The sequence below is a fragment of the Lissotriton vulgaris genome, chromosome 11 (assembly GCF_964263255.1).
Source record: "Lissotriton vulgaris chromosome 11, aLisVul1.2, whole genome shotgun sequence".
NCBI lineage: Eukaryota > Metazoa > Chordata > Amphibia > Caudata > Salamandridae > Lissotriton > Lissotriton vulgaris.
This window is the reverse complement of record NC_141699.1, coordinates 908962916-908990914: the sequence shown is the minus strand read 5'-3', so window position 1 is coordinate 908990914 and position 27999 is coordinate 908962916. Positions and strand designations below refer to the sequence as shown.

The window sequence follows — 27999 nt, the reverse complement described above, 5'->3', positions numbered from 1 at the left end:
AAAAGCATGTGAAAAACGTCACAACCGACGAAAGAGGCCTGCAACCCCAGTTGATAACAGTGAGAGACAACAAGGCCAGAACAGAAAAGCAGGGACAATTTAACCCCAAAGCAACAACAGCAAGGAGAGGCGCAATCCCTTTAAAGAGCCAAGGGTCGAGGCACAGCCAAGAGACCCCAACTCAGAGGACTGCAGAGGAGGCAGAAATTTCAAGCAATGAAAAAGGGAGAAGAGCATGAGTAGGCCCCACACTGGAAGACGCACCCATGTACCCACGAACCGGGAAAGGGAGGGGGGGGGGGGGGGGGGGGGTTGGGGGGGTTCTACCAGAGAGCCCCACCAGCATAGATGAACACAGGGCCCCAACAGGGGGTGTGTCATTGGGACTGGAAGGACTGTCTATTCCCCACCAAGCAGAGGAAGCAGGAACGAGGCGAAGGGAGGCCATGATACCCCAAGCCCATCCAAGGTACAAGGGACATTTGCAAGAAAGCCCCAGAGAGACAGACAACGCCAGAGGAGTACCAAGGAGGAAAATGTCACCCCAAGACTTCAAGGAGAAGAGGAGAAAGTGAGGCAGCCCTCCACAGGAGAACACACATTAAAGGGGACAGCTGAACCGGCCTCAGCCTCGAGCCAGGGATCAAGGCAGGGACGGCCCCACAGTCAAGAAAGGAAGGCGTGAGAAGAAAGACGCAGTCTCGCAAGGCTCCAGCAGAACAAGAGGTAGGAGCACAAGGGCACATGTCAAAATCCCCGGGTGCGGACCAGAAGAGCAGGCGTGCGCAGCCAGCGTGCGCAGCCAGCAGCTGGTAAGTACCAGGAAGCAGACCACCCAGACCAAGCCGAGCGCATGATGAAGGCAAGACCAGGAGAATCCAGAACAACCCTCAAGACCATTCCAGACAAACCAACCAACAAAAAAAGTGGGACCAGCAGGAAAGAAGAGGAGAAATACGGAGGACGGACTAAAACCATCAACCAGAACACAGGAAAATACCAGCTCAACGCCGCGGATGGCATGCCAAAGCTGATCCAGCGATACAGCGGATGCTGAAATGCAAATGCTACTTACCAGTATGCATCTGTTCTTGGCATGTAGGGCTGCTGACATTCATATCTGTGCATAGACCGCCACCTAGTGTTGGGTCCGGATGATTGCACATTGTTGTCCTGGAAGAGTCTTCGAAGTATCACGAGATAGGTGGCTCCTCCCCTGGACTACAGTGCGCATGGGCATCGCCTCCATCCCCAGATTGTTTTTAGCCATTGGCAGAGATGGAGTGAAGAATGTGAGTGATGACCATGCTATGAGCATATGTGTTTGTATGAATAAATACTGCAGCTGCTACAGGCGCCGGGGAGGAGGGTGGGCGATATGAATGTCAGCAGCCCTACATGCCAAGAACAGATGCATACTGGTAAGTAGCATTTGCAGTTCGAGGCATGTGGGCTGCTGAATTCATATCTGTGCATAGAATACATAGCAGTCCCTCCATTAACGGCGGCCGCCCGTGCCAGCTGCAGCAGTCTGAAAAAGCGTTTTTAGAACAGCCTGACCAACAGCTGCCTGCTGTTTGGAATGCACGTCTACACAGTAGTGCTTAGTGAAAGTATGTGTGGTAGACCATGTGGCTGCTCTACAGATATCTTCTAAGGGAATGTTACCTAGGAAAGCCATAGAGGCCCCTAACTTCCTAGTGGAGTGGGCCCTCGGTGGGATAGTGAGAGTGCGCTTAGCTTTAGCGTAGCAGATCTGAATGCACTTTACTATCCATCTAGCGATCCCCGCTTTGGAGATAGCGTTTCCCTTGTGTTGTGTGGCAAAAGCAACAAAAAGCTGTTTGGTTTTGCGGAAATCCTTAGTCCTGTCCACATAGTACATCAAGGCCCTTTTCACATCAAGGGTGTGGAGCATGCGCTCCGCCAGCGTCTCTGGGTTTTGGAAAAACACCGGCAATTCAATTGTTTGGTTTATGTGGAATTGTGAGACCACTTTGGGTAAGAATTTAGGGTTAGTGCGGAGCACCACCCTGTTAGCATGTACTTGGAAAAATGGTTCTTGGATGGTGAGTGCCTGCAACTCACTAACCCTCCGTAGCGAGGTAATTGCTACTAAGAAAGCCACCTTCCAAGTCAGAAACTGAAGCTCACAAGAGTGCAGTGGCTCAAAAGGAGGACCCATCAGCCTTGTAAGAACCACGTTGAGGTTCCATTCCGGAGCTGGTGGAGTCCTTGGTGGAATGACCCTTTTGAGTCCTTCCAGAAAAGCCTTGATAGCAGGGACCTTAAAGAGTGACAGGTGCTGCCTATTCTGGAGGTATGCTGCCATAGCAGACAGGTGAATGCGGATGGAAGAGTACGCTAGATTACATCGATACAGGTGAAAAAGGTAACAGATGATGTTTTGAATGGAAGCATCTAGCGGGTCAATGTCATGGTTCACACAGTAGATGACAAACCTCTTCCATTTAGCCGCATAACAAGCTCTAGTAGTGGGCTTCCTTGCCTCCCGAATGATGTCCATGCAATCGGGAGGAAGATTGAGGTAGCCAAACTCTAGGACTTCAGGAGCCAGATCGCCAGGTTGAGCTGTTGCGGATCTGGGTGCTGAATGTCGCCATGGCTCTGCGTCAGAAGGCTGGGAGTGAGATGAAGCCTTTGATGCGGTACCACGGAGAGTTCCAGAAACGTGGTGTACCATGGCTGGCGAGCCCACGTTGGAGCAACCAGGATGAGCGTCATCGAGTGTTGCCTGAGCTTGCGTGCCACCAGCGGTATCAGAGGTGCTGGGGGAAAAGCGTACGCAAATCTGCCTGACCAGTTCATCCACATCGCATTGCCCTGTGATTGGGGGTGTGGGAACCTGGCGGCGAAGCTTTGGCATTTTGCGTTCTCCCTTGTGGCGAACAGGTCTATCTCTGGATGACCCCACATTTGGAAGTACGGTTGGAGTACCGATGGATGTATCTCCCACTCGTGCATCTGATGGCTGTGCCTGCTGAGGAGGTCCGCCATCTGATTGTCCTTGCCCGGGAGGTGCTCTGCCATGAGGAAGATGTTCCTCTGAATGGCCCACTTCCACATGCTCTGAGCCAGATGAGACAGCTGTGGAGAGTGTGTGCCTCCCTGCTTCTGAATGTAGTACATGGCCGTCATGTTGTCCGTCCGGATCAACACGACCTTGTTGCACAGATGTACTTTGAACGCCTTTAAGGCCATGAAGATTGCCATCAGTTCCAACACATTGATGTGCATCTTCCTCTGCTGTAGTGTCCATAGTCCCTGCACAGTGTAATGGAGTACATGCGCTCCCCATCCCTGGAGAGAGGCGTCCGTCGTCAGGATAATCTGTGGGACAGGCTCTTGGAATGGTCGGCCTTTGCAAAGGTTTTGTGGATTCCACCAATGCAGAGAGTTGTATGCCCGACCGCTCACCAACACTAGGTCTGTCAGTTGCCCATGAGCCTGAGTCCACTGACGTGCTAAGCACTCCTGAAGCGGACGCATATGTAGTCTCGCGTGCGGGACAATGGATATGCAGGAGGCCATCATGCCTATCAACTGCATGAACACCTTCGCTGGAAGCGAGTGTTGGGGTCTGAACCGTTGGATCAGCGCCTGGATACTGGCGATTCTCACTGAATTTGGCTGCGCAGTGGCCGCCAGAGTGTTGATCGTCGCGCCCAGATACTGTCGCACGTGGGCGGGCTGGAGATGGGACTTGGGGTAGTTCAGTGAGAAGCCCAGATCGTGCAGGAGATGAATGGTGCGTGACACATGGTCTGCGCACTGTTGTTCCGTCCTTGCCTGAATGAGCCAGTCGTCCAGGTAAGGATAGACGTGGACGTTTTGGCGACGGAGATGCGCCGCCACAGTCGCTAGGCACTTCGTAAATACCCTTGGTGCCGTGGTGACCCCGAACGGCAGGACCTTGAACTGGTAATGCTGGTCTAAGAGCGTGAATCTGAGATACCTCCTGTGGGAAGGATGCAGGGGGATATGAAAATAGGCATCTTTCAGATCCAGTGTAGCCAGAAAATCCCCCTGCTGAAGCAGGGGAAGCACTTGCTGCAACGTGAGCATATGGAAGTGCTCCGAGAGTATGTACCAGTTTAGGGGCCTGAGGTCCAGGATAGGCCTGAGGGATCCGTCCTTCTTGGGAATCAGGAAATAGAGGGAGTAAACCCCTGTTCCCTGCTCTCGCAATGGAACGAGCTCTATTGCCCCTTTTTGCAGCATAACTAGAACTTCCTGCTGCAATAAGGTCAAATGCTCGCCTGACATAGGACGGCTTCTTGGGGGTATGTCTGGTGGAATGGAAGTAAGCTCTAGACAGTACCCGTACCGGATAAGGGACCTCACCCACCTGTCCGTGGTGATGTTCTTCCACGCCGGCAGGAACTGCTGAAGTCTCCCCCCAACCGGTGTTGCATGGTTGGGGGGCAGTGACAAGACGTCACTGCTTGTTGGTGGTGGTGGACCTGGAGCCATTGTTTCCACGTCCCCTGCCTTTGGTATTATTGCCTCTGTAACCGCCTCTACCCTTGTTGTTATACGAGGGCTGGGTGTTACCCTTGTAGTATTGTGCGGACTGGGATGCCTGTCCCCGGGAGGTGCCTTTTGAATTTGAACGGCGAAAGGAACCACCCCGAAACTGCTGACTTTGTAAAGCCCCCATCGACTTTGCAGTTTCGGTATCCTTTTTCATTTTTTCTAGAGAGGCATCCACCTCAGGTCCAAACAGATGGTCAGGGTTAACTGTTTGCCCTAAAAAAGTGGTTTGGATGTCGGGCTTGAACCCCGAAATACGAAGCCAGGCATGACGTCTAAGTAACACACTTGTATTGATGGCTCTAGAGGCTGTATCCGCGACGTCAAGAGCACATTTGATGGATGCATTTGTAATGAGTTTACCCTCCTGAATGAGCATCTCTCCTGCCTCCTTGTATTGGTCAGGCAAGTGTTGCAGAATGGCCTCCAATGTGTCATAGTGGGCCCTATCATAACGTGCAAGCAGGGCTTGGGTGTTAGATATTCTCCAAATGTTAGCTGCCTGTGCAGCAATACGTTTGCCCGAGGCCTCAAAGATCTTGGACTCTTTGTCTGGGGGAGGAGCGTCATCAGTAGTTTGAGAATTCGCCCTTTTCCGAGCGTTGGAAACAACCAGGGAGTCCAATGGAAAGTGTCCCTTGATATAGGTGGGATCCGTGGGCGCCGCCTTATATTTCCTGTCGATGCGAGGGTTGACCACCCGCGCCCGGGTGGGCTCTCTGAAAACCTCCGGTGCATGCTTAAGCACCCCCTTAAGCATCGGTAGCGTTTTGACTTGCTTTTCGGCTACCGAGAAGGTGTCGAATAAGAAGTCCGCATCCACGGGGTCTGAGTGCAGTTCGACGTCGTGGTTCGCCGCGGCTCTCTCAATTAAAGCATTGAAGGCCGCCGAGTCCTCTGTCGGGGACGTCTTGGCGGTGAAAAGTTGAGTGTCCTGACCCGACTGCGGGTCATCTGGGTCGCCTCCCCCGGCCCAGGGCACATGCTCCTCCTCCGGATCCGAGTACGCAGGATAGGTGTACTCGGCATCTTCCTCGTCCGCATCGGCCGCGGGGGAATGCGTCGGCGAGTGTTCCAAGGCCTGTGGGGACACAGGTTCCACCAGAGCCGAAGAGTCCGCAGAGTACCTTTTATTCTTGAGCGGGATTTTAAAAGGTTCCAACGCCGGCTCCGACGTGATCTTTCGTTTGAGGAGCGACAGTTTCCCGGTGTTGGCGTCGATAATGACCTCACGACGCTCTTCTACCGCAAGCGGCTGGAGCCGAAGCTTCGATACCACCAAGGCAGCTTTCGGCGTTAACACCTCCCCCGAATGTTCGCCCTGTTTCGGCGCGAAGGCCTTCGGCGCCGACTTGGGTGGAAGGACGAAACGAATAGGCGTTTTCTCTTTAGTAGGCTTAGGCGTGAGCGTAGGCACTACAGTGTCCTGAGTGGGAACCACCGTGGTCTTTCGGATCCGCTGTAAGGATTCCTCCACCTTCTTTGTAAGGGTTGCCGAGGGTTTCACCTGCTCGAGCGACCCCTCGTCTTCGAGAGCCTGATCGCCGGTAGGCTTCTTCTTCGGGGCCGACGCCCCATGCCTAGGCGCGTCGTCGCCCTGACGCTTCTTCGAAACCGTCTTCGGGTCCCCGACCCCTTTCGGCGCCGACGCGGTCGCGTCGGAGACCTTCGCCTTTGGCGTCGACCCCGAGGGCTTCGGGTCGGCCATCTTGGCGTGGCTCTTGGAGTCGGCCATTTTGGATTTCTTGGAAGTTGACGCCTCCAGAACCTTCTTCACCAACGCAACTTTTAGTTTCGGTTTCGCATCCGAGGGTGCGTGACCAGTTGGTTTCACTTTTGTTTTCTTCAACAGAAGAGATGGCTTAGAAATGTCCGTGACCGGGCCCGGAGGCGGGGACGTAGGACTGATAGGCAGATCTTGGGTAAGGCCCGAAGGCGATCCCTCGACCTGGGCCGTATGAAGGGGAATAGCCCCTGAGTCCGACTGGGGATGCTCGTCCTCTGAGCTATCTCCCATTGTGGCACAAGCCTGATCGTCGTCCCCTACCTCGTCGGAGACTTCGTCAAGGTCCGCGTCACCCGCGTCGTAGTTTTCCTCTTCGGACGCGGGGCCAGAGTCCGACTCCCGCACGTCGTCTTCTCCCTCGACAGATTCCTGGAAAATGTCATCTGGTGGGGGCGCCGAAGCCGACAATTGAGCCTGGAGCCGATTGGCCCGGCGAATCTTTAAAGTCTTCTTGCTTCGGAACTTCGAACACGCCATGCAGGTGTCTTCGCGGTGATCCGGCGACAAGCAGGTATTGCACACAGGGTGCACGTCGAGGTGCGAATATTTGGAGTGACACAGCGGACACTTTTTGAATGGAGTCCGCTCCATAGCAAAAGTTGTAGTGTAGGCCCGTCCGCGCCGAAGGCACGCGGAAGGGCAGCAAGAGATAGGAGCTGAGAGTCAGAAAGAAACCCGTACGCAACTATACCGACGCCCAGCCTAAAGACCTTTTGGTCTCGAGTAGAAGTTGAACAACTATCGGTTCCGACAGAGGGAACCGAAACACATCCGAACCCAATGGCGGAAAAAAACAATCTGGGGATGGAGGCGATGCCCATGCGCACTGTAGTCCAGGGGAGGAGCCACCTATCTCGTGATACTTCGAAGACTCTTCCAGGACAACAATGTGCAATCATCCGGACCCAACACTAGGTGGCGGTCTATGCACAGATATGAATTCAGCAGCCCACATGCCTCGAACATGACAGGGCCTGAAGCAGCGCAAGCAGCATAAGCTATGTCTAGACAAAGATCAAAGAAACTGCAGCAGCAGTATAAAGTGACTCCAGGAAAGGCGAGGAACCCGCAAGGGGAAGTCCACACCCTCCCAGTGTAGGATAGAGCTATACATTAGCTACAAGTACCCCACTTAGTGTATGACACGTTGTAAGAAAGTGGCTCTGTATATACTGGACCAAAGGAAGGCACAGTGTGCACAGAGTCCACAGTCCCCAGAGGTATGGCAGAGCCTTAAGTTAGATAGAGCTTTATTCTCTAAACTGGTAGCTTAGTCGAGCAGTAAGGCAGTATCAGAGGACAGTGTAAAGCATTTGTTGTACACACTGCAAATGGTCTCACACACTCAAGAACTGAACTCTAGGCCAATTGTTTGTATAAAAATATATAGTTTTATTTTAGAACCAACAATAGGTTTCAAAATATACTTTCCCATAATGAGTTACTTTAGTTAAATACTTTTCCAATAGGCAATACACTTTTGAGTACAATAGTTACAGTTGTTGCAATAGGCAATACAATTTCAAACACAATGTGACATTGAGCTCAATGGGAATTTCTAGTTAAATGCAATTAATTACTTTATGGATTACTTTTCTAACCACAGGACTGGATCCTAGATTCAGTCCTGAGACATCTCCAGTAAACAGTTGAGAAAAAAGCGTTTTGGTTACAGATGTGATTTTTAAGGAATATTATTGTATTTTAAAAGTTGATACTTAGAAACTTTTTCACATAGAATCACCAATGTCATCCTATGGGAGGAAATTCACTAAGCAGGTAAGTAGTGTTATCGTTACTTTTTCTTACTCTGTGTTGGATCCTGGATTCAGCACTGGTGTATCTCCTGTACACAATTGAAAGAATGCATTTAGGTCAGACAGGCAATTTTTAAGGAATATTTGTAAGTTTGGAAATTGGACACTTCGAAGATGTTCTGGCGAAAACCAGACAATGGATACCGATGGAGGAAAATTTAGTTGACAGTAAATCACGGTTATAACTACTTTTCAGGTTCAGTGCTGGGCTGAAAGATACAGCACTGGCATCTCAACTGATAACAGGTGAGTATTTTAGTTTTCGTGATTCGGCTGATTTCAGATGAATATTTTAAAGTTTCAAAACTCCACACTTCGAAAAATTCTCAAGTTAAACCAGTCAATGTTACCCTATGGAAGAAAAGTGACTTTTCGGCAAGCCCTCGACTGGCCAAGTGAAGGTTTTGGGCATAGACTCAGGGGTCTCCCAGGGTCAGGTAGGTATCGTTTTTACACCCTCAGCAGCACAGGGGCAGCTGGGTGCAGAGAGAGTAGGCCCAATGTTATCCTACGGGGCTTAGGGGGCCCTTGGTTGGTGGCTACTAGCAGGCAGACCAAGTGGCTGTGGGAGCGGAGCTCCTGGTCACTTGCACAGGACAAGTGGGGAAGTAGAGTAGGGTAGTTGCGGCACTTGGGCAGCTGGGTGCATGATGCAGGGTGCTTTTGGGCCTTCGGGCGCCCAATGTTATTCAATGGGAGACTTGGAAGTTAAACAAAGGCTGCAGGCTCGGGGAGGGAGATTCTTCAGGTGTGACCAACACTTTAAGAGGTAAGTTGGTATCTTGGAGGACAGGTAGAAGGCCAGGAGTAGGGCACAGGGGGCAGTGGGGCGCCGGGGTGTCTTTGGACGTCAGGAAATCTTACACTCAGCTGGTCGCGGTTGGAGGGGTCCGTTGTGGTGAGGCTGCAGGCGTCGTCAGGGTCGTCGAGGAGGGTCCTTAGGCACTGGATTCCAGGTCACAGTCACCTGGGGGACGTCCTCTGGGTCTTTGTCCACTCTGGCACGGGCGTTTGCTTGGCGGGTGCAAAGTGTGCTGGATTCGCGGTTCCTAGCTGGCACCAGGGGTTGTTGCTGTTTGAGCAGAACCACTGCTCATGGGAGTCTCAGTCTTTGGATGAGCAAGGCAGGCAGGTCCTCCGAGGGTTTCTTGGTTGCTGTCAGCAGGAGTCGCCGGGATTTAGCAGGAGCAGGTTCAAGGATCAACAGGCTGGTAGGGCTGGGGCCAAGTCAGTTGGTGTCGTCCTCTTGTTAGCAGCTGCACAGCAGGTCTTCTTTCTTGTTTCAAAATCGGATCTGAGGAAGGTTGGTTCAGGGTGCCCCTAAATACTAAATTTAGGGGCGTTACAGGTAGGGCAAGGGCAGGGACCAATGGGTCCCTGCCCTGGGGTGAGTACACCCTCTAGCCTGCCACTCCATTGGGAGGGTGGCAGGAGCCTAGCTCTAATTGGGTAGGGCTCCCCATTCTCAAAATGGCAGAACGCCCGAGGGTGTGCTTTACCTCGCCTCCCCCACCTGAGGAGTGGGGTTGGCAGAGGCTGGCACACCCCCTTTCCCTCCCTTGTTTTTCCTGCCTGCCTTCCCGTTAGAGTGGGGGTCAGAACCGATGGAGGCCAGCTGCTGAGTACAGCAAGTGGCCAGGGGAAGCTCACAAAGGTGGCATGCCTTTGAATCTCCCCCTGCCCATCCTGGGGGAGGAGACCTAGCACCTCGTCCCAGGATATGCATTGTTGCTGGCCCAAGAGAGCGGAGGGCTCTCTACCCAGGAGACCAGCAACGTGTCTGCTGGGTGGCACCCGAGGCAGCCTCTCAGTCAGGACATGGGTTGTAGGTTAGTTTCAGGGGGCAACTCTAAGTTGCCCTCTGGCGTGCATTTTACATTAAGTCCCACACTGGCATCAGTGTGGGTTTAATGTGCTGAGAAGTTTGATACTAAACTTCTCAGTCTTCAGTGTAAACACTATGGTGCTGTGGAGTTCGTGTTGACAACCTCCCAGCACCATACACTCTTAATGGCAGCACTGCACTTGCAGTGACCAGGAACGGACCTGGGTACTGTAGAGCAACAGGGCTCATGCCATTGTACCCACACCACTGGCATAGGGCACCCAGCTAGAGGGGTGACTGAGGTATGCCAGGGCAGTGTGTTGTGGGCATGGCACACAGGGATGTGTGCCATGTCGACTCTGTGGTTTGTTCTGGACCAAGCCTGCAAAGGCAGTGTGTGTCAGGGTAAAGGGCCCCTGAGGGTGGCACCATAAGTGCTGCAGCCCTTAGGGGTCATCTCTGGTCACAGTGTCCTGGGTACCTAGGGTACCATTTACCAGGGGCCCTATGGCCAGAGATGCCATTTGGGTTTGTTTTTGGGGAAGAAACACAGGCCCTGGGAACTTGATTGGCAGGGACCCAGGGCACACCAAGGAAAAAGTGCATCAGATATCAGGCAAAAAGTGTGTGAGGGGGGTTACTGCAACACTTCCCTACACACGTCCGAAAGAAAACATGGGAACCACTCAAGGAAAAAATCCTGCATCAGAGAATAACATAAGGACTGTGGTTAGAACCACAGACGGCTTAGCAATCAGCCAAAAATACACACTTGCCAAAAGGGCTGAACCAGCAGCCAACAGAAGAGAGGGGGCCAACCAAGGGACCCCGAAGGCACGGCAACCCACACAGAACATACAAACATGCCACTCAAAACACCAGATTCCAGGGAGCAGGTGGGATAACGCCTCCCATCAAGTCCCGGAGGACCAACAAGTAAGCCTACGGAGGGGGAGGAGGAGGACGGAGTCCAGCAAGGTGACACTGAATAGCGGAGTCCACATGAGTGTTCAACAAAAGGACGCCATCAAAGGGAAAGTCAACCAAACGCTCCCTAATATTCTCAGGAAAAATAGCATCCCGAAGCCAAACGTGGCAATGGAGGGCTACTGAAGTGGCCATAGCACGGCTGAGAGCATCAGCAATATCCAAAGCCACACAAAGAATAAACGCAGCCAACTCTCGACCTTCCAACACATGGTGCTGTAGATCAGCAAGGGCACCCTCATGGGGGACATGAGAAAGAAGGGACTCCACAGAATCCCACAGGCTGGAGGCAGCCCTGGCCAACACACAAAGTGTTGAGCACCCGCAAAGCAGCACTGGATGAGGCGAAGATGTTACGCCCCCATGAATCCAACCAACAGGCCTCTAGAGAGGGAGAAAACAACACCACAGGCAAGGTCTGTAAAGCAGTCTGCAAAAGAGAGCCCTGAGTAGAAAGGTGGAAGGAAAGGCAGACTGGGTCGTGCGGAGCAGGACTGTGGCGATGCAGGAGCGGCTGAGGTACCGGATCAACCGTGGCAGGACGCCCCCAAGCCCCCAAAAGAGTTGTGGAGCGACGCTTCGAAAGGAAGGAACAGCTCCAATCCACCAGAGTCGTGGTGAAGAACTTCCAAGAGATTATCTGTAGGGAATGGGGTGACAGGCTCACCCATTCGCAAAATGCCAGCGGCAGTGGAAATAGCTCGAACGAAAGCAACATTGGCCTCTGTAGGGCGTCGTGGGGAAAAAAGCAATTCCTCCGGCGGCGACTGCTGCAAACTGAGCCGTCCATCCCCACTTCCAGCCAGAGGTGGGAGCGGCCAGCCCCTGAAAGGTGGGGGATCCACTGACGAGCGGGGTACCTGAGGAACCCTCGAGGAAGGTGGAGAAGCCAGTGGAGGAACCAACTGAACAGCAGAAAAGAGGGTCCGAGGACTGAGGCTGCATGACAGCGAAGAGCCAATCCTGGAAGACGCTGGTGAAAAAGCAACAATGCGGCGTCCTGTCTCCGGAGAAGAAGAGACCAGGAGATGACAAACCTCAGGAGAGGAAGGAACCTCTGGAGACTAATCAAGGACCCGACGCCGGCATGGCACCGCGGAGTCCGCCACAGGCGCCGATTCGACGTTGATCGGCGCCGGAGTGGACACAGGAGGCGCTGAGTCAACCTCCACCACCAAGTGCTCATTAAAAGAATGGGGCGGGGTCGGAGCCGGAGCCAGTTCGACTAATGAACGTTGCTGGGAAGGCGTCAGCTCGACCTCACACGGGGCAGCGCCCCGTAGAGGACCGAGAAGGACTCGGGAAACCACCCCAGGCCCCGGCCTCCACCCACGGCACCACCAGAGAGGAAAGCCTACAGCGCCGGCCCAGCATCTGGCGAGACAGCCGCCCACTCAGATGGCCAAGGGGCACTCGGGGGCGAGCCCTGAGTCCCGGCGATCTACTGAGACACCACAGGGATCCCCATAGGGATCTGCGGCGAGACAGGGACGCCGTGGGTCGAAGAGGGGTGCCCTGCAGGGCTGCACCTTGTTGACACCACCCTCCTACAATCTGAAGCCAAACTTTTCGGCACCGGGGCCGAAGCCGCCGGCAACTCCGTGAAAGGCCCCGCGCGAGGCAAGGGATCCGCGGACGTCTCAGGAGGTGGAGGAAGGGCCAAAGAAGCCTGCAGTGCTGCACTGTAGGCTGTCATTTGAGCCCTAGTCACCCCAATGCCTGGGAACGGAAGGTAGGGGGGCGACAGGCGAGGGCGCGCGTCCAGAGGGGAGTCTGCGCCCTCCGCCGAACAAGGACAGAGCCTCAGAGACAAGCTGCAGGACCTAGCAGTCGGCTAATGACGCCCTTGGGGTCGTGGCAAAGGCGATGTCGCAGGCGGAATCGGCAGCTCCTGGCTTCCGAGGCAAGGGACGGATGATGGGACGACACAGACCTGGAGACGCAGGCTGGTAGCAGTTTCATTTGGGGCTCCCCGCTGTGACTTCGGTTTGAGGTGCTGATAGGCATTGCAGTCCTTCGAGTCCTGGTGCTGCCCAAACACCACATACAAATCGGGTGAGGGTCCATCGCGGATATCTGATGTGCACAAGAGGTACAAGTCTTCAAGCTCAAAGGCATTTGCACACTGTTACTCTACGCAAAGCGTGAAAAAGGCCTGAAAACACGTCAAGACACGATCCGGATCCGCGCTGCACGTGGAAAAGAGGAAAACTGACATCTGTGCGCCGGTGTGGGGCTTATGTGACCTTGCTGACGTCACGCCCATGGACGACGTCAGGGCGGAGTCACGTGGTACCGCTCCCCGGCGCGCAGAGTTGCTGTGGCAAAGAAAATGTTTCCGGATCCAGTCTTACGCCTGGGGATGATTCTACGTTAAGGAATCTGCGGCTAGTAGTCTCTATCAGACAGAGCAATACTGTGACAATTTGCAATAAAAGACAAGTGGGGCGCAGCAATAAAGCACTAATGGCACAACCCAAACAGCTCAAAATAGGAACAGGTAAATGGGGCCAATAAATTAGAGATGAGCAAAAAACAAAGTATATCTTGTATACATTACACATTAGATATGCCAGAGAAGTAGTGATGGATTTGTAGAATTGGGCCCAACTGTGAATTTTAGCTCTGCAACGATGAAAAGCTTCTACATTCAAAAGTAAAACTCTCAAACATTTTCGCAAAATGTTGTCTTTTTCAAAATAGTGCAAGGACACCTATGCATTACTTAATAATCTTGGGCATTCAGTAAGATATGCGTTCGTAAAGATAATTTCTCTTTTTTCTGAAGATTTTAATTAGACAAATAGGAAATCTGTAGGGATTTACTCACCGGTTGTTGGATATTGTGTCTTTTGAGGCAGCTCTAGCAAGGCCACTTCCTCCTGCTGTCCGTGCTGGTTCAATGTTGTTGCTGTTCGACTGCGTACTTAACCTTCCCCAAGTTTTTGGATTCAAGCTTGCCAGAAATGAAGATTTAGGCGATTGTGTGGTTGTAGGGCTTTTAGCTTGAAAAACAAAAGTTAGTAAAAAAAAAAAAAGTAAAATCACTTCATATAAATCATTAAAATTGCACAAAAGATGATAACATTTTATGAACTAACAATGATTTCATGCAAAATATTTGTTTGGGTTTAAGGATTTTAGTAGAAATTCCGTATTTTCTCAAAAAGCAACATATTAGTAACGACACCCTACGTGGCTTACATGATGCTTATACAGGGACCCACTTCAGTGCCCTGCATAGGGGCAAGTAGGCACTAAATAACCTTGCAATACAATAAAGCATTCCCACTATTAAAACCGCACATAGTATCAAGGTGTTACCTCACACTTAGCAACAAATAGTGACAAATGAGTGGTTGTGATGAATAAGAATAGAACAGAAAAAATGAATAACAGAACGACCAATCATGGTCTAGCACAACCAAAAGGAATATGCTACTTACCAGTATGCATCTGTTCTTGGCATGAAGGGCTGCTGACATTCATATCTGTACATAGATCGCCGCTTAGTGTTGGGTCCGGATGATTGCACACGAGATAGGTGGCTCCTCCCCTGGACTACAGTGCGCATGGGCATCCTCTCCATCCTCAGATTGTTTTTCGCCATTGTGGCAGAGATGGAGTGAAATACTGAAAGTGATGACCATGCCTGAAAATGATTCTGAGAGCTACAGCTGCGACAGGCACCGGGGACGAGGGTGGGCGATATTAATGTCAGCAGCCCTTCATGCCAAGAACAGATGCATACTGGTAAGTAGCATATTCCGTTCGAGGCATGAGGGCTGCTGAATTTATATCTGTGCATAGAATAAATAGCAGTAACCCCCCTACCGGCGGGTGCCCGTGCCAGCTGCAGCAGTCTGAAAGAGTTCTGAGAACAGCCTGCCCTACAGCAGCTTGCGGTTTGGAGTGTACATCTACGCAGTAGTGTTTGGTAAATGTATGTATGGTGGTCCATGTGGCTGCTCTACATATATCCTCTAGAGGAATGTTACCCAGGAAAGCCATGGAAGCCTCTCACTTGCGTGTGGAATGCTCTCTAGGGGGAACTGTTAACGTCCGCTTAGCCTTTTGATAACAGATCTGGATGCATTTAACAATCCACCTGGCTATACCTGACTTGGAGATGGGGTTGCCTTTATGTTGTGGAGAGAAGGCAACGAACAGCTGTTTAGTTTTTCGAAAGTCTTTTGTCCTGTCGATGTAATACAGGAGAGCCCTTTTGACATCTAAGGTGTGCAGTGCTCTGTCTGCCACTGAGTCAGGGTTAGGAAAGAAAACTGGCAGTTCTATGTTTTGGTTAAGGTGGAACTGCGAAACCACCTTTGGCATGAATTTAGGGTTGGTGCGAAGCACCACCCTATTTGCATGAATTTGCAGGTAGGGTTCCTGAATTGTGAGGGCTTGCAGCTCACTGACCCTCCGCAGCGAAGTAATAGCTATTAGGAAGGCCACCTTCCAGGTAAGAAACAGTATTTCACAGGAATGGAGTGGCTCAAAGGGTGGCCCCATGAGTCTGGTGAGAATGATATTTAGGTTCCAGACTGGTGAAGGGGGGTGTCTGGGAGGGATTACTCTCTTAAGTCCTTCCAAAAAGGCTTTAATGGCAGGCACCCTGAAAACGGAAAGGTGCTGCCTGTTTTGAAGGTAAGCGGCTATGGCCGCCAAATGGATCCTGATTGAACTGTATGCCAGGTTGCATTGGTACAGATGCAATAAGTAACATATGATGTTTTGCGTAGATGCGTCCAACGGATTAATGTCATTGTTGGAGCAGTAAATAACAAACCGCTTCCATTTGGCTGCATAGCAGGCCCTGGTAGTCGGTCGTCTTGCCTCCTTGATGATGTTCATGCACTCAGGAGTCAAGTTCAGGTATCCAAACTCTATGACCTCAGGAGCCAAATCGCAATGTTCAACTGTTGGGGATCTGGGTGCTGAATGTCGCCATGGCTCTGAGTGAAGAGGCTGGGAGTGAGGTGCAGCCGCTGGTGAGGCACTACTGAAAGTTCCAGGAACGTAGTGTACCAAGCTTGCCGTGCCCACGTTGGAGCAACCAGGATGAGCCTCATGGAGTGCTGTCGCAGTTTGCGCGCCACCAGAGGTATGAGGGGGGCTGGGGGAAAAGCGTACGCAAATCTGCCTGACCAGTTCATCCATATCGCATTGCCCTGAGACTGCGGGTGTGGGAAACTGGCGGCGAAGTTTGGGCATTTTGCGTTTTCGCTTGTGGCGAAGAGGTCGATGTCTGGATGACCCCACTGCTGGAAGTATGGATGGAGTACTGACGGGTGGATCTCCCACTCGTGCATCTGATGACTGTGCCTGCTGAGCAGGTCCGCCATTTGGTTGTCGACACCCGGGAGATGCTCCGCCATGAGGAAGATGTTCCTCTGAATGGCCCACTTCCACATGCTCTGGGCTAGGTAGAGACAGCTGCGGGGAGTGCGTGCCTCCCTGCTTTTGGATGTAATACATGGCGGTCATGTTGTCCGTCCGGACTAACACGGCCTTGTTGCACAGGTGCAACTTGAATGCCTTCAGTGCCATGAAGATTGCCATCAGCTCCAACACATTGATATGCATTTTCTGCTGTTGTGTTGTCCATAGTCCCTGCACCGTGTAGTAGAGGACATGCGCTCCCCAACCCTGGAGAGATGCGTCTATCGTTAGCACTATTTGTTGGACAGGCTCTTGGAACGGTCGTCCCCTGCAAAGGGTTTGTGGATTCCACCAATGCAGAGAGTTGTAAGCACGACCGGTCACCAACACTAGGTCTTTTAGATGGCCATGAGCCTGGTTCCACTGTCGGGCTAAGCATTCTTGAAGGGGACGCATGTGCAGTCTCGCGTGCGGGACTATGAATAAGCAGGATGCCATCATACTGATCAGTTGCATGAACACCTGCGCTGGGAGGGATCGCTGAGGTTGGAACCTCCGAATGAGCAGCTGCATGCTGTTGACCCTGGCAGGGTTCGGCTGCGCTGTGGCTGACTGAGTGTTTATTGTCGCCCCCAGGTACTGTTGCACATGGGCTGGCTGCAGGTGAGACTTCGCGTAGTTGAGTGAGAACCCCAGACTGTGTAGGAGGTGAATGGTCCGCGACATATCGCGGCCGCACTGCTCGGCTGAACCGGCCTGAACGAGCCAGTCTTCCAGGTAGGGATACACGTGAACATCTTGCCTGCGAAGGTGCGCTGCCACAGTCGCTAAGCACTTGGTGAAGAGCCTGGGAGCAGTAGTGACCCCGAACGGCAGAACCTTGAACTGGTAATGCTGATTGTTGATAGTGAACCTGAGATATTTTTTGTGACTTGGGTGAATGGGAATGTGGAAATATGCATCCTTGAGGTCCAGGGTGGCTAGGAAGTCGCCCTGACGGAGCAGCGGCAGGACCTGTTGTAAGGTTAGCATGTGAAAGTGCTCTGAAAGGATGTATTAGTTGAGGGGTCTGAGGTCTAGAATGGGCCGCAGGGACCAGTCCTTTTTTGGAATCAAGAAGTACAGAGAGTACACCCCTGTACCCTGCTCTTCTACAGGCACGAGTTCTATGGCTCCTTTTTGCAGCATGGCGAGTACTTCTTGCTCCAATAAGTGCATGAGCTCTGCGGACATAGGACGGCTTCTTGGGGGTATGTTGGGGGGGGGGGGGGGGGGGGGGGGGGTGGAGGTCAGTTCTAGACAATTGCTGGACCGGATAAGTTGTCTCACCCACCTGTCTGTTGTAATGTCTTTCCAGATTGGCAGGAACTGCTGGAGTCTCCCCCCGACAGGTGTTAGATGGTCGGGGGGCAGTGACAAGAAGTCACTGTTTGTTGGGAGCGGAGGACCTAGCGTTGTTATTGCCGCGTCCTCTCCCTTTGGCGCTGTTCCCACGGTATCCACCCCTGGTGTTTTTCGTGTAGGTAGATTGCGTGCTGCCCTTGGCGTACTGGGAATGCTGTAGAGCCTGTCCTCTTGTTGCTCCCCTGTTACCGGAGCGACGAAAGGAACTGCCCCGAAACTGCTGGGATGGCAGAACCCCCATGGATTTCGCCGTCTCAGTGTCTTTTTTCATCTTCTCAAGTGTTGCGTCAACCTCCGGTCCAAACAGGAAGTCCGGGTTAACCGGCTGATTGAGAAGAGTAGTTTGTATTTCGGATTTAAACCCTGAGATGCGCAGCCATGCATGGCGTCGCAGCATTACGCTAGTATTAAATGCCCTTGCCGCTGTGTCTGCTGCGTCCAGTGCGCATTTGATTGACACATTGGAGATCAGTTTCCCCTCTTGTATAACCATTTCTGCAGCCGCTCTGTACATATCAGGCAGGTGCTGTAGTAACTGTTCTAGGGTGTCGTAGTGCGCCCTGTCGTATCTAGCCAACAGGGCGTGTGTATTGGATATTCTCCAAATGTTAGCGGCTTGCGCTGCCACACGCTTTCCAGACGCTTCAAAGATCTTTGACTCTTTGTCCGGAGGGGGAGCGTCACCACTGGATTGAGAGTTAGCCCTTTTGCGTGCATTAGCCACCACGAGGGAGTCCAAGGGGAGCTGGCCTTTGATATAGGTGGGGTCTACTGGGGCAGGCCTGTATTTCTTGTCGATCCGGGGGTTGATAACCCTGGCTTTGGTTGGCTCTTTGAAAATGTCCGTCGCATGCTTGAGGACCCCTTTAAGCATGGGTAGAGTCTTAGTGGAGCGTTCAGATGTGGAGAAGGTGTCAAATAAAAAATCCTCATCCACTGGCTCGGCATGCATGTCGACATCATGGTTAAGGGCTGCCCGCTCCATCAATGCATTAAACGCCGCGGTGTCCTCAGTCGGAGATGGTTTAACATTATAGGACTGAGAGTCCGGAGTGGTATGGGGGTCATCAGGGTCATCGCCTTGATCCCCTGCCCCTGACCATTGATGCGAGACATCCTGATCAGTGTCTGTGTGGTAAGAGTAGGCCATCTGGCCATAGTCTACATTCAAGTCCTCCTCACTCTGTGCTGGAGAATGAGCTATTTGTTGAGAATAGTCCTAAAGTGGTTCAAAAAGAACCAGAGAGGTAGAAGAGACCATCCTTTTTTTTAGGGGAAGCCTGTAACCTTCCAAGGGATGTTCAGGCGCGATCTTCCGCTTGTGGACGGTAAGCCTGCCCGACTCAGAGTCAATAAAGAGTTTTGCCTGGTTGCCATAAGAAGGCTTGTGATAGACAACCTGTTCGTGTGTGGACTTGGAGGACACCTTCGGCGTCTTGGAAGCCTCGGCGGTGTCATGGCGTTCGAGATGCTTTGGGCGGGCCGTGGGCGGAAGCCCAAACTTTATTGGCGCTGAGCCTGCATGTTTCGAACTCGAAGCGGCTGTTTCGGGTTTCTTCGACGCCTGTGTAGGCCGCTGGCTTGACAGCGTCGAGTCGAGCTCCCGGCGCGGTGCGCCTCCAACTTTGGGCGTCGGCGACACTTTCGGGGTGTCTTTGGTCGTGGGTTCAACCCGTTTTCCAAGCCCAGTCTTGAGTTCTGAGCGGTGTGGCTCGAGACTTTTTTTCAACTGAAGGCCTTTGCTCTTCTCGCCATGTTTGGTCGTCTACGTCGGCGCCGGCGCCGAGCCCTTCGAGGCGACGTGCTTGCTGGTCGAGGCCTGCTTCGATGTCCCAATCTTGGAGCCGACGGGCATCTTCGACGCCGAAGGATCGCCGACAGCCGTAGCGGGACCGGGCGTCGACATCGAACCGACCACCATCTTGAGTAGTTTCGGTTTCGATTTCGGCTCCGCCTGTTTCGGTTTCGATTTTGTAGAATCGACCGATGGCTCCTTTGAAAGGGTCTTAGCCTGGCTTGGGCGCGGGGCTGTAGACCGTGTGGAAGGATCTTGGCTAAGGCCTTTCGGCGATGTCTCGACCGGAGCCGGAGGGGGCGGAATGTTAATGATAGGCCCCGTAACTGCGGGCGGGCTCGGTTCTCCACTGGAGTCGTCATCAACGGCCCCAAGGGCCTCATCGTCGTCCCCTACCTCGACGACGTCTTGGTTGTGGACGTATTTTTCGGCTTGCTCGTCCACCTCGAAATTTGAGTCCTGCTCCGACGCCGGTTCCGACATTTCTTCGGGAACGTCTTCTTTATCCTCTTCCTCATCTTGGAAGAGTTCCTCGTCTCCGGCATCGAAGATGTTCGCAGGTGCTGGTGCCGACTGTTGGGCCGACTGCCTCGCCGCGCGTCGAAGTTTAATCGTTTTCTTAGAGCGGAACTTCGAACAGGCGAAACATTTTGACTCGTCGTGGTCGGGGGACAAACATGTATTGCACACTGGGTGCACATCTAAGTTAGAATATTTTGAATTACAAACGGGGCACCGCTTAAACGGGGTCCGTTCCATCGATGTAGTCTGGACCTGTGTTGTCGTAAAAAATTACTTCTTTTGACGTCGATTGAAGAACTCGAAAGGGACAGGCACCGAACGATACAATACCGACGCTGTGAAGGCCTTTTGGCCTTAGGAGTAGAAAGAGTACAAGTTTTGGAACTGGAGTCGAGATTAGACATCCGAACCCAATGGCGGAAAAAAAACAATCTGAGGATGGAGAGGATGCCCATGCGCACTGTAGTCCAGGGGAGGAGCCACCTATCTCGTGATACTTCGAAGACTCTTCCAGGACAACAATGTGCAATCATCCGGACCCAACACTAGGCGGCGATCTATGCACAGATGTGAATTCAGCAGCCCTCATGCCTCGAACACACAAGTACCAGCAATAGTTATCATTATGGTGCAACACTTCCCGCACCAGTCGTCCCAAGGTGCAATTCAGGTCAAAACATTCACAGAAATGTGCAAGGCGCACTCTTTGAAATCAAACAAAAGTTAATTAAGTCCAAGAATTTATATTTTCTTTATTTCGGTAATCTTTACCAAAAACGACACAGCCAACACATTTCGTTCCTTGTTGGAACTTCGTCAGGGCTCCAAATAGATATAGGCCGATTCAGCATAGAAACTTGATCCAATTCAAACTAGTGGGAAGAGCACCGTATGTAAATATTGATTCAGTAGTAAACTCAAAATATGTATATGCCGATACGGCGTAGAAACTTGATCCAAGTCAATCAAGAACAACAAGGACACTGTATGGAGATTTGATTCAATAATAAATGACAGACTCACAAGGATGTATATACATGGACATGTGAAAACGGAATGTAGAAGCACCTGTAAGCCCACTCTGGAAAGGCCAGATAGACTGTGACTAACAGATGACAACCTTATCGGCTTGAACCATAACGTATGTGGCGGTCCCCGGCATAATAAACAGGAAAACCTCAAACCTCGAATGGAACATCTCATTGCATATATTTCAGATTTTATTTAAATGGACTATTATATGCAAGCTAATATACAGCAGGATACATCTAAAAGCAAGGACCAGACTGGGAGAAAGTTTGCTAAGGAGGAGCGTTTCCGAGGGCAACAGTGAAGTGTTAAACCTTTGCCGGGAAGGTAAGCCACGCAGATTTCAGACCATCCGTGGGGGCCTTCAGGGCCGATTTGAAAACAGAAAGAGAAGGATTTGATTTAACGTTTACTGGGCAGGTCGGCATCCGTGGAGAATGGTTACTAGATTAAAAGTCCTGACTCTAAATGGAGCACCTGATTAAGAGTGAAAAGGTGCCAGAGGTTTGAAGAGCAAAGTACATGTGCTGGAGATGGTGTGGGAAAGTGGCATCTACCTTCTTGAACATAGGGATGATTAATGCTCTGTTTTGAGTTGAAAACCAACTGAAGTGGGTGTAGCAGAGGGGAGCAGAAGTGTTCCTTGGCAGGGTGAAAAGAGTCCAGGTTGCAAAGTTGAGGGAGTGGAAGTGTACTTTGAGAAGGATAGCGAATCAGTCACATAAGTCTGTCAGGGTAGAAGATGAAGGAAAATGATGTCATACTTTTAGCAGACTAGTTAACGGCAGGATGCCTAGTGTTCAATAGCTGTGAGAAACCAGAATGACTCCTGTGCACTGGTAGTTGACACGATCCCCCACCCTAGCTGCATCTCAGTCCAGAAACTAGATCACATATGGGTACAGTCCTGGCGAGGACATCAGTTTTCCTCCTTTTAAACCACACCCTCATATATAGAAATGTGGCTGACAATTAGTGTGATAGCTGGCATCGTGCAAATCTTACTGGGAAAAATAAAAATTCCAGAGCCTAGTCTACAGAAAAGGGGCAGCTAGGCGTGTGAAATTGGCAGTGTATCTACAAGAAAGAGCCCTATTGAAAGTAATTTCTTCTTCTGATGGCTTTGTCTTCCCATCGAGTCCTGGGGTAACTTCATCAGTACCAAAACAGTTCAGATGGGTCAGCACTTCAACAGCCTTTTTCATTATTGTACGGAATGACACCACACTACTTCTGGCGTTGGCCATCCACTGGGGAATTTCATATCCAGTTCTGAGGAAGCATCCAGGCCACTAACTGAGAAAAGGCCTTGGAGTTCACCCCCATATGGGCAAAGCTCTAAAGGGTCCAAGTCAGGTTGTGTATCCTCCTACTATTCCACGCAAGCCTTTGTGCACGATCTGTTCTGGGGCACGAGTGCAGATACTGACACCACTGGGGTCATGTACGTTAGAGGAATTGGAGATGGCACCAGTAGAAGCAGGCGTCCAAGGGTTAAGTGGCTGTGGCATCGAGTAACGTAGTGGTGGATCAAATGAGTTTTGAGTCAGCACTTGACCAGAGGGGACGGATGCAAAGCTGCGTCAAAACCACTGCCATGAACATTGGGAAGCAGTCTGGAGTTATGGGTCCAGTAAGTGTGCCGGATGGCATTGATGCAATAACAAAGAGAAAGTACATGGTGTTGGAAAACGCTGCTGGATCCAAAAACACAGGGAAGGCTGCAACCTGCGTTGGGAACATGGTGTGTGGGAGCTATGGTGCCGAAGTATCCAGGAGTTATCCAAGGAGGATAGTAGCGGGTCGATTGGGCCCGAGGTGGCTCCAGGGCAGGGTCCAGTGGAGTCACCAGAGCAGGCCACTCGGAAGGGGAATCACAGGCTTCGAGGCAACCAACTCCAGGTCAGATGATTAAGATCCTGTGGGAGACAGAGGATGTTGAGGTGGCTTACCTGTTGTGTGCTACCTATGTTTCTTCCTCTCCAACCCCCCAAACCTCACCCACCAACATGAATAATGGCTGATAAGCTGAAGTCTGGAATTTCCTCCCTCAATTTGAGACTAGAATGTCTTCAGAGCATATTTGGCTGTTCTAAGCAAGAGGACACTGATGTGCAGTAATCATCTAACCTAAAAGGCCTCAGGTCAATAGATACCTGCATGGGCACCCACGCCTTTGAGCAAACCACAAGGACCTGGAAAATGGACTCCTGAAATAGGTTGGAACACTTCTGAATAGCTGATCCAGTCAGTTGCACGCTTCGTTAAAGTTTTCAGTAGGAAATCATCTTGGTAGATGTAAGAAAGTGGTTCTATATATACTGGACCACAGTAAGGTACAGTGTGTATAGAGTCCTCAGTTTCCAGAGGCATGGCAGAGGTTAAAGTTAGATATAACCTTACTCTCTGAAGTGGTAGCTTGGTCAAGCAGTAACGCAGTATCAGAGGACAGTGTAAAGCATTTGTTGTACACACTGCAAATGGTCTCACACACTCAAGAACTGAACTCTAGGCCAATTGTTTTGTATCAAAAGACATAGTGTTTTATTTTAGAACCAACAAGGTATCAAAATATACTTTTCTCAATATGAGTGAGTTTAAGTAATTACTTTGCAAATAGGCAATAGACTTTGTAAGTACAATAGCTACAGTGGTTGCAATAGGCAACACAATTTCAAACACAATGTGACAATTGAGCTCAATGGGAATTTCTAGATAAATGCAATTGATTACTGTATAGATTACTTTTCTAACCACAGCACTGGATACTGGATTCGGACCCAGAACATGAGCAGTACACAGTTAAGTAAAGGCGTCTTGGTTACAGTTGAGATTTTTAAGGAATATAAATGTATTTTCAAAGTTGACAATTTTCAGTGAAAACCAAGAAATCTTATACTATGGAAGGAAATTCAAGTTACTGGTAAGTACACTTATAATTACTTTTATGGTTCAGTACTGGGCTAAAAGTAGCAGCCCTGGCTTCTCTCTTGATCACAGGTGAGAAACTCGGAATTTGTTATTCGGCTGATTTTAGATGAATATTTTAAAGTTTCGAAATTCCACACTTAAAAGAATTTTCATGTGAAATCAGTCAATGTTATCCTATGGAAGGAAAATAAGTTATCAGCTTTTAGGTAAGTACTCGACTGGTAGAGTTAAGGTTCTGAGCATAGACTCAGGGGTCTCCCAGGGTCTGAAAGGTACAGTAGTTAGACCCTCAGTGGACCAGGGGCAGCCGGGTGCAGAGAGAGTAGGCCCAATGCAATCCTAAGAAGGGTAGGGGCCCTTTGGTTGTTGGCCGCAAGCAAGCAGGCCACGCGGCCGTGGGAGCTGAGCTCCTGGTCACTTACTCAGGGCAAGTGGGGAAGTAGAGTGGGGTAGTAGTTGCAATCACAGCGGCACTCGGGCGGCTGGGTGCAGGGTGCTTTTGAGCAGTCGGGCGCTTAATGTTATCCAAAGGGAAATTTAATAACTGAACAAAGGCTGCAGGCTCTGGGACGGAGAGTCTTCAGGTGCGACCACCACTTCGAGAGGTAAGTTGGGATCTTGGAGAAGAGGTAGGTACCCCACAGGAAGGCACATGGGGCCGCGGGCGCCGAGTGCAGGGGTGTCTTTTGGCATCAGGAAATCTTACCCTCAGCTGGTCACGGTTGGAGGGGTCCCTGGTTCTGAGGCTGCAGGCGTCGTCTGGGTCGTCGAGGAGGGTCTTTTGGCACTGGACTCCGGGTCACAATCGCTGGGGGGGGACGTCCTCGTAGTCTTGGGTCACTCATGCACAGGCCGGGCTTCGAGGGTGCAGTGTGTGCTGGATTCGCGGTTCCTGGTTGGCACCAGGGGTATTGCTGTTTGAGCAGAACCACTGCTCGTGGGAGTCCCAGTCTTTTGGAAGGTTCAAGGCAGGCAGGTCCTCTGAGGTCTTCGAGGTTGCTGTCCGCAGGAGACGCCGGAGTTTCGCAGGAGCAGGTTCAACGATCAACAGGCCTGTAGGGTTCTGGGACCAAGTCAGTTGGTGTCGTCCTTGTTAGAAGCTGCACAAAAGGTCTTAATAATAATAATAATAATAATACAGATGCTTGTAGAGCGCGAACAGCTACCTCTCAAGGAGGTGTCCCGGCGCTAAGAGAGTGCTTTCAGCTGGGAGGAAGCTAGGTGAGATGGTTTAAGTTTATTGCACAAAAAGCCAGGTCTTTAGGAGCTTCTTGAAGCTTGCTTCTGTCGAGGCAGATTGAATGGCCAGAGGCAGGGCGTTCCAAAGTTTCGCCGTGCCAGCGGAGAAAGATCTGCCCCCAAGTCTGGCCTTCCTAACTCGTGGAATAGTTAGCTGAAGCCAAGAATTAGAGCGTAAATGTCTCTCCTGATGGTAGCAGGGGAGTCTGAGTTTTAAGTAGGTAGGGCAGGTACCTTTCAGTGCTCTAAACGCTAAGGTAAGAACTCTGAATTTAACTCTGCTTGCTACTGGAAGCCAGTGCAGTTCGCGCAGATGCGGAGAGATATGATGTCTGAAAGGAATTGGTTTTATTAATATCGCAGCCGCATTCTGCACGATCTGTAAGTGCTGCACCAAATATTTGGGCAGGCCAAAGTAAAGGCCGTTTGCATAGACCAGTCTGGACGTGATTGTCGCATGTACCACCATTTTGCGGCATTCAGCAGGTAGAAGAGACAGAAATTTCCGGAGGTTCCAGAGTTTGTGAAAACATCCAGTAGTAACCTGCTGAACGTGTGAGGTGAAAGAGAGATTCACGTCCCATCTTACTCCCAAATTCTTCGCATTGGTTCCAGGGACTGGGGCAGGACCCATTTCGGAGAGCCACCATAAGTCTGATGAAGGATGCTTATTTTTCCCAAAAAATAAAACCTCCGGTTTGGATGCATTCAACTTAAGTTTGTTGGTATTCATCCACTTGGCCACGTCTTGAAGGCAGCCCCTTATTTGGCTAAAAGCTGCCTCTGATACTTCAACATAGGGGAAAACTAGTTGTGTATCGTCGGCATATGAGATTGCCTTGACCCCCCATTTGGCGATCAGGGTGAAAAGAAAGGAGCGGGCTGAGTGCCGACCCCTGAGGGACGCCACACCACAGGCGTTTTGGTTTGGAGGAGAAGGCACCCAATGCAACTTTCTGAGAGCGATCTGTTAGATAGGATTGAAGCCAAAATAGTGCCTTGTCCTCCAGGCCCGTGTCCTGCATCCTTGCCATTAGTCTTCCGTGGTCCACCGTATCGAATGCGGCCGATAGATCCAGGAGCACCAGCATAGCTGATGCCCCTGAGTCTAACGACCATCTAATCGACTTGGCAACCTCAATGAGGGCCGTTTCGGTGCTAAACCCAGACCTGAAACCTGATTGTGTTTCGTATAAGGTTCCGTTTTTCTCGATAAAACTGTTCAGTTGGCACTGAATCAGTTTTTCGAGCATTTTTTCAGGGGCAGCCAGCAGGGAGATGGGACGGAGGTTGCTCAAGTCGTCGGAGGCACCACTAGGCTTTTTTTTTGCGGGAGAAGTGTGGCATGTTTCCAGCAATCTGGGAACGTGCCAGTTACAATGGATGTGTTCCATATATGAAGGAGTGGATCTACAATCACGTCCGACATAATTTTCCAGAGTTTTGGTGGGCAAGGATCGTCAGGGGCTCCTGATTTGCATTTATTTAATTCATTCAGCGCCTCATCGTGAGAGATAAGATGGAATTGGGTTAGGGGGAGGGGGGGTGGGGGTGAGACTATTATTTCTGTGTCTGCCATTGCTGTGTGCGCCGGGGTAGAGAAGGACTCATAAACCTGAGCAATTTTTTTATCAAAAAAATCTGAGATGTCCTCACAGAGTCTCTCTGATGGGGTAATCTCAGTCTCGATGGCCCTCGGTTTGAAGAAGGATTGAACAATCTTAAATACTTCTTGACTAGATTGTTCAGCTTGATGTATAGAGGTCGCATAAAATGATTTTTTCTCTTTTTTTATGGATCGATGTAGACCTCAGAGGGTTTTTTGTAGCAGATTTTAGCTGCTTCACAGTAGTTTGTCCTCCAAAGGCGCTCCAGCTTTTTGCATTTACTTTTTATTGCGATCTGCTCAGTGGAGAACCAGGGGGCGGTAGGAGATTCTCTTCGAGATGTAGCAATTTTGGCAGGAGCAATGGATTCCACTGTGCTACCTATCCAGTGGTTCAACATCATTGTATCAGAGTTAGCGTCTGAAGTCAACTGGGGGGGTGGGGGCAGCTGCAAGCGCCGGGGGGGAGGGTATCCGCAGATATTTGATCCCATTTCCTACGCATATACGAGCGTTTGCCTGCTTTCTGAGAGTGGGATGGGAGGGAGATGGAGAAGGGGATTAGAAAATGATCCGTCCATACTAATGGTAGTGGTGAAGGGTTGTAGAGTCCCGTACGTTGGAGAAAATTAGGTCTAGCATATAGCCAGCCCGGTGCGTTGGTCCTGAGGTAATCTGGGTAAGATTTGCAGCTTGCAGCGTTGTAATACTTTCAGTGGTCTGGGGGCAGTCAGGTCTATCAGCATGGACATTGAAGTCACCCACTACAATAAAGTGTGGGTGAGCTAGGGAGCTTACGGTTATTAAATCCAAAAGTTCATCGGTGCGTGATGAGGGACAATCTGGGGGTCTATAGAGAATCAAGCCAGCTAGAGATAGCTGGGGGTTAATTTGAAAGCAGAAGTGTAGCCCCTCTACACCAGGGATGGTGGTAGGAGCCGAGGACGTTAAAGTAAATATGTCCTTGAAAATAATTGCCACTCCGCCACCTCTTCTGTCTTCCTCACTATTTTAAAGACTTAGTTTATAGCCCGGTGGTGTTGCCAATGGAATCGAGGCCATGTAATCTATGTTTAGCCAGGTTTCTGTAAGAAACAGGGCATCTTATTCAGATTCCAT

General features: G+C 50.9%; 1 protein-coding gene across 15 annotated transcripts in view; it reads right to left on the bottom strand.

Moving 5' to 3' along the window:
• The window catches only part of TRIP12 (thyroid hormone receptor interactor 12), a 1206981-nt gene that overhangs the window by 449471 nt on the left and 729511 nt on the right, over window positions 1-27999 (bottom strand). For all 15 annotated transcript variants that reach the window (XM_086944059.1, XM_086944047.1, XM_086944048.1 and 12 more), the window contains one exon: window positions 13800-13974. In XM_086944059.1, the coding sequence (XP_086800185.1) occupies window positions 13800-13974 (175 nt within the window). The remainder of the gene's footprint in view (window positions 1-13799; window positions 13975-27999) is intronic.